Source organism: Melospiza georgiana, chromosome 6 (genome assembly GCF_028018845.1).
Source record: "Melospiza georgiana isolate bMelGeo1 chromosome 6, bMelGeo1.pri, whole genome shotgun sequence".
Lineage (NCBI taxonomy): Eukaryota > Metazoa > Chordata > Aves > Passeriformes > Passerellidae > Melospiza > Melospiza georgiana.
Genome location: NC_080435.1, coordinates 22614267 through 22628081, shown reverse-complemented (window position 1 = coordinate 22628081; position 13815 = coordinate 22614267). Strand labels below are relative to the sequence as shown.

The following is a 13815-nucleotide window of genomic DNA, read 5'->3' as shown; positions in this document are numbered from 1 at the left end:
TGCTCTGAAGAATGAGTCTGGACTCTTCACTTTTCAGTCTTCATGTTGTTAAATAATTCTTATCTACAAAATTTTCTTTCTGCCGAGCCAAGATCTGCTTGGCACGGCAGCCACCAGCACTCTGACCACCCCCAAGGTGCTGTCGTCTTTTTGTACTACAAACTACATATATTTACTTTTAATTCCCAATACCTATCACCTATGTTAGACAGTGCATTTCTATTCTAAACCATCCCCAAGTGCACACATCATAGCAGAAAATGGAGAACAAGAAGAAGAAAGAAGACGCCCTGATTCTTCCATCTTGTCCCCATAACCTGCATGCCAAAAATCCCAAAATCTGCATTTTCACCCTGTGAATATTCTATTATTACACCATTCAAACCTGTGTGGCTTTCACATCCCCATGCCAAGCTGGCAATTCATTGCAAGGATCAAAATCAAGCCACCAGCTGTTCTGGGCAACATGCCTGGGTCTTCAAGCCCCCCAACGTGGTTCTCAACAACTCTGGACATCCAGAGGGATGTGCTGAATTCCCACAGGGGTGAACAGGGGGCTCTGGGGATGGTCTGGGGTGTTGCAAGTGATTTGTAGGGGTCGGGAGAGGCTTGGAGTGGGTTGAAGGGAGTCTGGATGCCTGCAATCCCAAATCTCCCAACTGGAGGAGAGCAGAGCCTGACAGGCCCCACTCAGAGTAAGGGTAATACCTTCATCTGGGAAACCTGTGGGATGAGATAGGATGGGGTGAGGATGGAGAGTGGGGTGGGGATGGGGATGGGGATAGGATGGGGATAGGATGGGGATGGGGATGGGGAGCAGGAATGAGGATGGGATCAGGATAGAAGGAGGAAGTAGCTCAACTGTGCTTCCTCGGACCAGAGCATGTTTTTGCAATGATCTCAGAGCCCTTCCCGGAACAGGAGGTGTTTCTGACAAGCGCCCAGCTGCCTCACCACACTGCCAGCACTGCCAGCATTCCAGCACGACCAGCATCCCCCAGCTGCTGGAGAGACAATGATCCCTCAGGGAAGAGTAATGAGGAAGGAATGATAAAAACCTATCTAGAGAGGCAAAGCAGTTTGAGAATGGGACACTGCAGGGAAGGAGTGTTTGTCATCAGGAGAGAATAAGGAGACTATCACAAAAATCTTCATTTAGAGTTTATGACAAAAGCCACTTGTGCTGTAGGAAAAGAAAAAAAAAAAACAAAAAAAAACAAAAAAAAAAAAAAAAAAAAAAAAAACCCACACCCAACCCAACAGAAATAACTCTGAGTTCTGAAGTAGCCAAAGTTGCAATTTTCGATTCCCCCACTCCCCCCATGAATCCACCAAGCCCTGGGAAACAACGCCAGGACAGGGCACAGAGAGAAGCCAGCAGGACGGGAATGGGGAGCTCCTGGTGACCTGGGCACTTTCTCCTTCATGTCCCTGACCTGGCAGGAGCCGCTTTAGGACATGGATCCCAAAGGAGCAAGAGGGACCAGGAAGCGCCACTGATCTGCACAGAGCCCTTTGCCTGCTGCTGCCCCACAGGGAACAGGTCAGTGAAATGTTTGCCTTCCTCCCTACCCCACCTTCCTCTCCTGCAGCAGCTGCTCTGTTCCTGCCACCCTCTCCCAGTGACTGCAGGCCCCTCCCCAGCTCCGCCCTCCCCTGCCCTGAGCTTTGCTTCGGCATCACCTGCTAAACAGCCCAACCCTCCGTCTCCCCACTCCACATTTTCTACGGCCTTCGTCCCCTGCACATCTCACTCCTCCCCACTGAGTCCTTCCCTCTCCAGGGAGCTGCTGAGGAGCCACATGGTCCATCCCTGGATTCTCCAAGCACTGACTCCCCATCCACTCTGACCACAGCTGGGGCCACATCCCACTGCCTGCCCAGCATCCATCCATGGAGGTGACCACCGTGTCCCCATCTCCTGCCTCACCCACTGAAGGAGATGATCTCTGTGAGACAGATGTCACCAGCATGGCCATGCACAGTGTGACACTGCTCATCTGCCTCTGTGGGCTGGCTGGGAATGGGGCTGTCATTGGCCTCCTCAACGTGAAAAGCGGGAACGCTGGCATCTTTGACATTGCTATCTTTGACTTTCTCTTCCTCCTCTTTGCAGCCCCCTCCTCCCTCCTCTTCCTGGTGGAGGACATATCCTGCTCTCATATCCTGCCCCTGCTGTACCTAAATTTCCTTTTCCAGCTCTCAGTGGTGTCTTTATACTGGGGGCTCTTCTGGCTGATGAACATCAGCGATGTGTGGTATATGGACGAGCTCTGCAAGCTCTGCTGCCGCTGTGACCTTCCCGAGCGCCTACTGTGGGTCCTGGACAGGGTCCAATTCTGGGCCTTCTTTGCTCTCTTCACTGTCACTCCCACAGTGACATTCCTGTGCCCATCACACCAGCAGGAGCACTGCCGGGCAGCTCTCATCTCCATGTACACCTTCAACCTCCTCTTCTTTCTTGCACCTGTGGTCATTTTTCACACAGTTGATTTCATTAAGGCCAAGTGGGGCTCCCAGAAGCAGCAACCCAACAGGCGTGACATCGTTATCCTCATCATTGTGCTCCTCACTTCCATCATCATCATCTGGAATTTCCTGCAGCAGCTTGGTTACATCACTGTGTCCTCAGATGTTGTTTTGCTGCTCACCTGCATCAACAGCAGCATCAAACCCTTCATCTACTTCCTGGTGGGCAGGTGCCAGAGGCCCTGCTCTGTGAGATCCCTTCGGCTCTCCCTCCAGAGGGTCTTTGAGGAGACAGAAGAAAACACTGACCACAGTGATGATCCTGACATGGACACGGGAGTGTGAGCCTGCTGATCCCTTCCACTGCTCTACTGAAGGATCTTGGCACGAAGACTGAGGGTTTCCTTGAGTCACCTCATAAATAAATAACCACAGGATCACGCTCTCCAAGGTGGTGTATTCCTGCAGGAGAAGGGAGCAGGGGCATTGCCTTGGGTGATTTTTGTGGGATGCTCTGCAGGGAGCACATTGCAGCATGGCTTTCCTGCTCCCTCCTGGATCCACATGGCTCCAAGCAGTGCAGCTGGGCTCAGTGCTATTCCCCAGCTCTATTCCCCATGGAATGACCCTCATGGCCTCGGCCCCAGGGAATGAACTCCATCTCCTTTGGCTCAGCAGATGAGTATCCATGGTGTTTACAGGGAGCTCTTGCCTGCAAAGAATGGGACACCTTAATCCCTGGGGACACACCCAGCATGGGGTGGCAGTGATTTCCCAAATCCCTGCAGGGCTGGTGCCTCTGGATGGCAGGAGAGGGCTTGGGATCACAGGGAGCATCCTTCCCCTTCTGTCCAGCAGAGCCAGCCCTGCATTCCCAGCTGATGGGAAGGGACACCAGGTAGGGCTGCAGAGCTGGGGAGGGACAGCAACATTCCCTTATGCTTTCAGTGGGAATGTCTCACATTCTTGAATTCCAGAATTACATCCTTCTGAGTAAAGTGCAGGATCGATAGTGAACTCCACTGCACTCCTGTGCCTGTATCCAGAAAGTACACGGAATATGGAAATTCCCATCACCACATGCTTGGACCATTGATTTGCACAGAAATTAGGGGGTTATGCTGCTCTTCTGCAGAATGGGGCCATCCATCCTCTGGTTCCCCAGCATCAGTGTCCAGGGAAGCCCTTGAGCACCTCCATCCTGAACCTGGCCACCCTCAGGAGGAGCTGCACAGCCACTCTGCACAGCAGCTCCAGCCACAGTCCAGCCTCTCCTGATCTTTGCCATTCTGTAACTACCCCTCAATCAGATTTGGATTCATCATTTTTGTTTCTTTCCAGCCTCAGAATTTGTTGAATAAACAAAATCCTGGCTTCACTGCAGAGCCTGTCCCTGTGAAACAGTGTCCAAAGTTACTCGTTTCCTTCTTTTATCCTACTCCAAAGCCTTTGGCTGGTCTGGGAGCAGGGCAGGTACCTGTCTCATGTCAGGGCCCTTTCTAAGGCATGTGCCTGCAATGCTTGGGATGATGTTGGCAGTGCCAAGAGCTCCTGATTCCTCCTGGGAGAGACCTGGGCAGCAGCCACATCTCTTGCTCAGGGGGATGTTGTCCCTTCTTTTTCCCACTGCCATAAATCAAGGAGAAACCAACGTGCCACTGCTTCTGTAACAGGAAGTGAGAGTGAAAGCCGTGGGTGGTGTGTCAGGCTTTGGAGACACACGTGTGGTTGAAACCCTTTCAGAACATTTATTAAAAGAGGTGTTAATAATTAAGAGTAGAGACATTGACAACTGAGAGGGTTTTTCTATCCCTAACGCCCATTTCCTGTCCATTGGAAAGACAAACTTTCCAAGGTACAGCCTCTTGTCCAGGGAAGAACAACTCAGCCAGGTTGTACCCTCCCAAAGCAAGTGCAGAAGGACCATTATCCTTCCATGTACTTTTTCTGCTTCCCAGGCACTTCTTATCTTCACTGTCATCCAGGCCACTCCCTGCTTAGCTTCCTTTCAAAAGAGCAAGACTTCAAAGCAAAAGGTTTCCTGGCTGTCGCTTCTCATGGAAGAAGGAGAGATGGAATGAGGTGATCTCTACTTTTCCTTCCAACCTGTCCTGGGTGACTCTATGAGCTCAATTGTGTCCCCATTGATCTGTTTAGCCCAGAAATAGGTTTTGCACATTTCAGACTGGTTCTTGAGCAAAGAGGGGCAGAGCAGATGCAGCAGTTTGTTTTCAGAAGCTGCGCTCACTCCTCCCCATTCCTGCTCCCAGACCGTGCTCTCTGCAGCACAGACATGCAGCACAGAGCTCTCCTTTGCCTTTATGCTTTTTCAGCTGGCTGAGGCAGACAAGTTCCCTGGACTGTGGTTTTCCTTTGGCTTGGAACTGTTCAAACCTGCTCTGGACTGAAAACCCAGAAGAGCACTGGGAGCTCACACCTGTGGCCCACCGGGGCCTGGGACGCGGCATTTTCCAGCACCAGAGTGACTGATAAGGGACTGAGTAAGCCAAACTACACTCCACAATAAGGACTGTCTGAATTTGCCAACTCTTCAGAACAGAAAGAAATTTTATCGTTTAATACTGTTTTCATTTTTGATGCTTGTGAATCAAATACTTTGCTAATTAAATAAAGAGTTCTTTCCACTTTTCTCTCAGGAATTCTTTTCCTGTACCAGCTGGGAGGGAGGGGCTGCTTGAATTTATTTTCTAGAGGGATCCCATTTGAATGCTTCCTCCCAAATTTGCCCTAAATCAGGATTCAACCCAAACCATTCCATGATGATTCATAATGACATCCATCATCCAGCCAGGCAGGAGTTCCCCTGCAGCATACAGCAGCAGCCTGACAGAGCTCAAGGAGCATTTGGACAGTGCTCTCAGGCACAGGCTGGGATTGTTGGGATGTCCTGTGCAGGGCCAGGGGCTCAGCTCCATGGTGCTTGTGGCTGCCTTCCAACTCTGGAAATTTTATGGTTCTATTTTATGCTGAGTATCTTTCATGATGATTCCACCTGATGATGACTCCCCTGTGTTGTCCTTATGTCCTGGCTCTGGAACATCCTCAAAAGCACTCAGCAAGGCAACACTAACAGAGGGGTTGAACTCCTTTGCACAGCGCCCAGCCAGGAAGTCAATCAGAGGGTGGGCACTGCTCTTGTCCGAGGAGCCAGAGCACAGCCCCATTCCCACCATCCCACACAGGCACAGCAGAAGCAGCAGCAGCAGCAGCGGGACAGGCACTTTGCTCCACTGCCTGCTGTCACACTGGCTCCAGTTGTCGTGGCTCTCCTCATTCCAGCTCCCCTGGGATGCCTTCCCACCGGGCTGGCTCCAGCAGGCAGAGCTGGCTCCCTCCGTGCCAGGGGACAAAGTGCTCATGGGGACACCTCTGCTGCTTCTCCTGCCCTCACACAGCTGCAGGGGTGACAAACAGACACACCAGAGCAACGCTGCTGTCCCCCAAACGTGGCTTTTCCCATCTTTTCCCACCCACAGCTTCCATGTGGAGCAGCACAGGGAGGGGTGAGGGACAGGACAGACGGAAAGGAGGATGTGGGAGCCTGGTAGTGAGAGCCTGGCACAAAAACCTTGGAGATACCTCCTTCCTGGCTGTGGAAATGACAGAGCTTGAGCAGGAAAACAATTAGGGAAGGAGAGGATTGACCATGGAGATATCAGAGAGCAAATGGCTTTGGGATGGATCTGAGCTTGACTCTCAGGTGTCAGTTGATATCACTGAGCTGATGGATTCCTTCAGCAGGACACTCGTTTCAATATTCCATCCCTTTTCCCACACTATTTATAGCTCTTAATTCCCTACAGACCTCAATTCTACCCCCAAAATCAATAACCAGGCTCCACCCAATGAGGGGGCCCTGGTGAAGGTGGAAGAGAAGAGTCTGACCTGGTTTCCTCTGGCAGCCTGGAGAACTTGCCCGCAGTGCACTGCCCTCAGCTGCCAGGCTCCAGCTGCTGTCCCTGGGCTGGGATCTGCAGGAGGTTCCCTGCAATGGTCCCTTGGGAAAGGGGAGCGCAGCCCGCGGGCTGAGCCCGAGCAGCGTCCGGCGCGGGCTCTGTCCCAGCTCCTGCCACAGCCCCTGCTCTCCGTGCTGCCTCGTGTTCTCCAGGGCTCTCACACACAGGCAGCTGCCTCAGAGCCTGCCACGGGCTCAGGGCTCTGCTCCTCAGCTGCTCTTCACTCTGCCCGGGAAATGAGCAACGGGAGAGAGCCTCAGCAACCACACCTGTGCCCAGAGCACTTGGGCTCCATCTCAGCTGCATCTTTCACTTTAAAGCAACCCCAATCCCAAAATCTTGTCTTTTGAACAGCCTTAACTTGCCCCGTTTCGTACCAGTGGTGGATCCTTAGGATCCTGCGAGTCCTAAATATCGTTGAATGTCCTGGTAAACTTCCCCTTGTATATCACATTTTCAGTAGTGCTTCACCTTCACCAAACAGTTTTTAACAAGATTAATGCAATAATTAATTTTGTACATGAGCTGGAGCACTGGCACACAGCAGAGGGATGATTTAGGATTTCAGCAATGGCATTTCTTCTGAGAAAGGCAAATCCATGCTGCTCTCTTGGCTTTAATCCTAAGAAAGTTGTAGGTTTCATCTGAGTCATCTTCTGCACTCCTCTGGCAGTCAGACAGCAGACTACAGTGAATTCCAAGCAAGTCCTAGAAAGCTGAGTTGAGATGATTGCTACCCAGGCTGACATGTGCCTCAGGGATCTGGGATGCTCCTCCTGCAAACTGCTGGCCCTGGAGCCAGAACTGTCACCCCTCTTCCCTGCTGACACCGTGTTTGTGTCCCCAGCTATGGAATCTCACATCCCCTCACCAGCCCAGTCCTTTCAAGGGCAAACACTTCATGATCCAGGAGCTGATGGGGCTCCAAGGAGAGGTGGAGAGGGACTTTGGACAAGGGCATGGAGTGACAGGACAAGGGGGAATGGCTTCCCACTGACAGAGGGTGGAGTCAGATTGGATATTGGGAAGAAATCCTTCCCTGTGAGGGTGCTGAGGCCCTGGCACAGGCTGCACTGTGAGGCTGTGGCTGACCTTGGATCCCTGAAAGTCGCCAAGGCCAGGCTGGATAGGGTTTGGAGCAATCTGGTATAGTGGCAGTTATCTCTGCTTGCAAAGGGACAGTCTGGGATCAGGTGTCACAAACGACCCCAAGTGTTCCCAGGACTGAGGAGGAGCAGGAGCAGCTCTGGTGAAGGGCTGGCAGGGAGTTCACAGCACCCTGGTCCCTGATAGCTTTCACTGCATCATCAGGGGGATTGGCAGTAATTAGGGTGGGCTCCAAGTGCTGATAGCCTGGCTGCAAGCAACTGAGTGCTGTCCTTCCCTTGAGCTGTGCAAGCCTGGGGGAGAATGCAAAAATGGGAATTCTTGCCTCAGTTTTACTTCTTCGGGCAAAGGGGTAGTTTTGGCAATGGTTCTGGAGCTTTTCCTAGAATGGGAGCAGTTGCTGACAAGCAGCCAGACTCTTCACCAGCACTGCCAGCACTGTCAGCAGCATTCCAGTGCCACCAGCACCACCAGCATCCCTCTGCTGCTGGAGTGAAAATGAGCCCTCAGGGAAGAGAAATGAGGAATGGTAGAGAGAAGGCAGTTGGAGAATGGGACATTCTGCAGGGAAGGAATGTTTCTCATCAGAAGAAAATGAGAAGCCATTTGCAAAGTTCAACATGTGGACATTTGACCAAAGCCAATTCCTTTTTGGACAAGAAAAAAAAAAAAATCAAGATATATAACTCTGAGGGAGTGGAGCTCTGACGCAGCTGAAGTTGTAAAACAACTTCCGACTGCCCTATGGCCCCACCGAGCCTTGGGGAGCAACACCCGGACAGGGAACACAGAGGAGCCAGCAGGATGGGAGTGGGGAGCTCCTGGTGACCTGGGCACTTTGTTCTTCATGTCCCTGACCTGGCAGGAGCCGCTTTAGGACATGGATCCCAAAGGAGCAAGAGGGACCAGGAAGCGCCGCTGATCTGCACAGAGCCCTTTGCCTGCTGCTGCCCCACAGGGAACAGGTCAGTGGAATGTTTGCCTTCCTCCCTACCCCACCTTCCTCTCCTGCAGCAGCTGCTCTGTTCCTGACACCCTCTCCCAGTGACTGCAGGGCCCTCCCCAGGTCCCCCATCTTCTGTCCTGTGCCTTACTTTCACATTCTCTGCAGAACAGCCCAACCCTCCCACCTCACTCCTTCCCACTGAATCCTTCCCACTGCAGGGAGCTGCTGAGGAGCCACATGGTCCATCCCTGAATTCTCCAAGCACTGACTGCCCATCCACTCTGACCACAGCCAGGGGCCACATCCCACTGCCTGCCCAGCGTCCATCCATGGAGGTGACCACCATGTCCCCATCTCCGGCCTCACCCACTGAAGGAGATGATCTGTGTGAGACAGATGTCACCAGGGTGGCCATACACAGTGTGACCCTGCTCATCTGCCTCTGTGGGCTGGCTGGGAACGGGGCTGTGCTCTGGCTCCTTGGCTCCCGCTGTTTCTCCAGGAACAGCACCATCTTTTACATTCTCATGCTGACTCTTCTGGACTTCCTCTTCCTCTTCATTCTATTGCCCTCCCCTCTGCTCTTCCTGCTGGGGAATGTGTCCTGCTCTGTCACCATGCCCTTGCAGTATGTGTGGTTTCTTTTCAGGGTGCCACTGGTGTCACACACCTTTTGTCTGTACACACTGACATCCATCAGCATCCTGAGGTGCCGCTCCATCCACTGCCCGCTCTGGCTCTGCTGCCACCGTCCCCAACACCTGTCATGGGTGGTGCTTGCCCTGCTCATCACTTTCATCACTCTCTTTGCCACCATGATTTCTCTGTGTTTTGTCCAGCTATCTGAGCACTGCTGGGTGTCTCTCATCTCTGTGCACGCCTTCAACCTTCTCCTCTGTGCTCCCGTCGTGCTCATTTCCAGCACAATCCTCTTCATTAAGGTCAAGCCTGGCTCCCATCAGCAGCAACCCAAGATACTCAACATTGTTATCTGCCTCATTGTGCTCTTCACTCTGCCCCTCAGCCTCTGGAATTTACTGCAGTACCTCGGCTACACCATTGTGTCCTCCCAGGTTGTTTTCCTGCTTGCCTGCATCCACAGCACCATCAAACCCTTCATCTACTTCCTGGTGGGGAGGTGCTGGAGGCCCTGCTCTGTGGGGTCCCTCCGGCTCTCCCTCCAGAGGGTCTTTGAGGAGACAGACACTGCCCACAGCCATGATCCTGCCATGGACACAGTGCTCTGAGCCTGTTGAATCTTCCTGCTGCACTACTGAGGGACTCTGGGACTGTGGTTGAGGGACTCCTTAATGCACCTGATGATTAAATATCTAAAGTGTCACCATCCCTCTGCTGGTGCATCACCCAACCCCTTTCCAATGAGGGCAATGGCGGATTTGTCTTTACAAACATGCTGTGGGTCTGCTGGTAGATACAACTAGCACTGGGAGATAAAAGAAACAATGGGAAGGATTCCACTGATTGATGAATGGAAGAAGATATTTCCATCTACTAATAAACTTTAGATTTGCTGATAAATGAAATTAGACATCAAAACGTGAAAGGAAGAATGGGGAAGAAAAACCCCTAAATTGTATAATAATTAAAAATTAAAAGGACAGGTTATACATTAGAGGGAAATCGTTAGTATCAGGTGTATTAGGCAGTCTGTACCTCTCAAGTACCTGAGCCAGTGGGGAAAGGGAGAAGGGAAATGCGGCCAGGAAATTAGAAGAAAAAGGGAGGCTATGTCCTCCAAATTTTGAGACATCCCAGGGGAATGCCTCATAGCCTCTACCTTCAGTCAAATAAAGTCAAAGGACTCCTCAGTCTCCTGTTTGGACATAAACCTCTGATGTTTGTGGATTAATTTTCCTAAAATCAGGTTGGACATAAACCTCTGATGTTTGTGGATTAATTTTCCTAAATCAGGTTGCACTGGGATCTCAGAAAGGCTCCTTAGGCCTCAGCCTTGAGGAGCAGCCCCTGGGCTCAGCTCCTGTGGCGCTGATCAGAAACACCCTCTGCTCCCAGCAACTGCTGCTGTCCAACCTCCTCCTGGGCTTTCATCAACAACCTTGGAAATTCTTGTACTGCCCTGGATGCCACAACATCCCTGCTCTCCCACTGTCCCAGGAAGATGCCGGCGCCAAGTGTGGCCAGGCGGAGCCATTGCTGTGAGTGCCGCCCATGCCTTGGGGCCCTGTGAGCAGCGGCCCCAAAGGAGAGCCTTGGAGCTCTGCTGGGCCCAGCAGCGCTGAGCAGAAGCTCCCTGGCACTGGGGCCTCTCCCAGCTGGGATCTCTCCCGGCTGCTGCCCTGGGCTGATCCCCGAACGCCGACGGCTCCTGGGCCCATCCCCCCAGGGCTCCAGGCCCAGCCCTTGGCCCAGGGAGGAGATGCAAAGGGATCCGCAGGGAGCATTTCACTGCCTGCCAGGGCAATTGCTCACAGGCACCTTGCACTCACTCTGCCTGGCTGGCTGGCTGTGTGCACACACATCTGCATCTGCTGGGGCAAATGTGGCAGAAATGCTGCTCTCTCAGCTGTGTTAGTACCTGAGACATCTCACTGGGCCAGGCCTGTGAAGAACTGTAAGGCGTAGGTTAAATGCTCTTAAGGGATATTCCTCTGTTGAATGGCTAATTTTAAGCTATAACTGAAGTACTGCTAAGTTGGAGTGCTGTAAATCTTTTAGGCCATTTTCCTTTTTATACTTACCCTCCTTTTTATCCTTTTCTTGCATCCTTTTCTCACATGCCTTGCACTCAGACACCAACACACACAGGGACAGCACTTTGGTGTGCTGTTGCTTATTATTAAACCTTTTTACTGATTTTACTGGTTTTTACTGCTTGCCTTGCTGGTGGTTTTGTGCCTTCAGAAATTCTCCCTCTGCCCTGGCTTTGGCCTCTCCCTCAGGCTCAGATGGTGCAGCTCCAAGGGGAGGAGCAGTCCGTGCTCCTCAGCACAGCCACCCCCTTCCAGGAGCAGGGTGACATCTATGTTTGTCACCATTGTGTCCACGGGGCATCAACCCCCTCCCTGTGGCTTCTCTGAGGTCTCTGAGCTGGGGCTGTTCAGCCTGGAGAAGGGAAGGCTTCAGGGAGACCTTAGAGCCCCTTCCAGGGCCTAAAGAGGCTCCAAGAACTGGAGAGGCGCCTTGGACAAAGGCCTGAAGTGACAGGACAAGGGGGGAATGGCTTCCCACTGCCAGAGAACAGGGTTAGGGGGAATATTGGGAAGAAATTCCTCCCTGTGAGGGTGCAGAGGCCCTGGCACAGGTTCCCGGCGATGCTCTGGCCTCCCCATCCCTGGAGGTGTTCCAGGCCAGGCTGGATGGGGTTTGAAGCAGCCCAGTCTAGTGGAAGGTGTCCCTGCTTGCAAAGGGTGAGATGAGGAAAAAACAACCACAAGTATTCCCAAGGCTGACGAGAAGGATGAGCTCTGGTGAAGGGCTGCAAGGGGCACCCCAGCACCCCAACATCTGTTCTCCAATAACTTTTATTGCATCATCAGGGGTACTGTCAGTAAGAAATGTGGGCTCTGATTCTGATAACCTGCTGCAAGCCTGTCGTGGTTTGGCACTGGCCAAACGCCAGGCACCTGTGAAAGCCGTTCACTCACCTTCTCCTGCTCTCAGCTAGGCAGAGGAGAGGGAGACAAAAATTAACAAAGGGCTCATGAGTTGAGATGAGAACTTGGAGAAAAAACACTTCAAGAGTAAAACAACAGGTTCAAATTTTCTGGTAGTATATAAATTTATTATAAATAGAGGCAGAGGATGATAATGAGAAGCAATAAAAATATTTGAACCACTTTTTTTCTCCCCAGGCCCTCCCTCCTTCCCACGAACAGTGCAGGGAGACAGGGGAAAGGGGTTCTTTACCAGCATTGAAGCACTGCCAATAAAACACTGCCTGGGAAAATCAGGTTATACATTAAACTAAGATAGAGGACATATTCTGGTAGGAATTGAAACAAACAAAAAACCAATCGCATAACGTAATAAATTGGAAGCATTTGGAGAGTATCTATTAAAAATCTCGGATATTATAGTGAATGAAAATGCCTAAAAATTGATGTTTCTTTGGACATGCCTATGGCAAATAAATTTCCAATATGTTCACAATTTTGACTCAAAATTGTTATTAGTCTAACACATTTATTCGGTTAGTCTTAAAATGTCTTGGTGTCAGAAGGGACACAGCCATGGCTTGTGCTCCCTGCAGCATCCATGATCCCCAGTGCCCAGAGTTGGGATGGCACAGACAAGATGGCCAAGGGGCTCAGCATTCCCCACCGTGAGTGCTCTGTGAGTGTTACAAAAAAGATCTCCCCAGAGATATTTAATTTTTAATTCTGTGAGCAGGTGCAATGGTGTCTCTTCCTTCAGAAACTCTTCCTCTCCGCTGCCTTCAGCTGCTCCCTCAGCAGGCTCAGGTGGTGCAGCAGCAAGGAGAGGAGGAGGCCGTGATCCTCAGCACAGCCACCCCCTTCCAGGAGCAGGGTGAGACCTGTGTTTGTCACCATGGGCTCCACGGGGCATCACCCACCTCTCTGGGGCTTCCCTGAGGCCACCAGCCCCACCACACCCCACACCTTCTCTCCAGCCCCACCACACCCCACACCTTCCCTCCAGCCCCACCACACCCCACACCTTCCCACCACATCTTCCCAGCAGCTCCATCATGTCCCACCCCTCCCACACCACCCTCCCATCCCACTCCCCATGCAGCCCACCCACCTCCCGTCCTTCCCATCCCTCCCAGCCCTGGGCCTCAGGCTCCACTCCCTCCCCACGGGCTGCTCACCCCAGCCTGCCCCGGAAGGCTTTGGGGCCGTCTTTCTCTTGGAGATGCCTCTCCCCAGCTCCATCCCTGCTCTCCAGCCCCCCAACCTCCTCTGGACACAAACAAGAGGCACTACAGGGATGGCCCCACTGCTGTTCATTGGGCTGCAGAAGCATGGAATTGCCAGGAGGAGCAGAAACACTGCTGGGACTCCTGAGTGGGGCAGGAGAGGAGCGGGGCTGTCTGGAGGGGAAGGCAGCCTGGCGGGAATTCCTAGAGGATGTCAGAGGGGGCATGATGCCTTAGGATTTTAGCCTTTCTATTTTTCATATCCTGTACTGCATTAGTGCATAACTCTAAACTCCATGTAAAGTGTTAGTTAACTGTCTGCACATTTTGGTCAGACAAAACAATCCCTCTAGGCATGAAATTCAAGGACACTCTACTGCCTCAGGCCTAGAAAAGTACAGACAAATGTGAATTGGGGGAGGACAAACTGGGGCTAAGTGATTTCATTACCTGGA

The 13815-nt window shown here is 52.0% G+C and overlaps 2 protein-coding genes across 2 annotated transcripts; both read left to right on the top strand.

Moving 5' to 3' along the window:
• The first annotated feature begins 1893 nt into the window (after positions 1 to 1893).
• LOC131084579 (mas-related G-protein coupled receptor member H-like) lies at positions 1894 to 2814 on the top strand. The gene has a single exon (XM_058026153.1). It carries the CDS (start codon positions 1894 to 1896, stop codon positions 2812 to 2814), a length of 921 nt encoding a protein of 306 aa, XP_057882136.1.
• Positions 2815 to 8828: 6014 nt separating this feature from the next.
• LOC131084578 (mas-related G-protein coupled receptor member D-like) lies at positions 8829 to 9746 on the top strand. The gene has a single exon (XM_058026152.1). The coding sequence runs from the start codon at positions 8829 to 8831 to the stop codon at positions 9744 to 9746; it is 918 nt and encodes a 305-aa protein (XP_057882135.1).
• The last annotated feature ends 4069 nt before the right edge of the window (positions 9747 to 13815 follow it).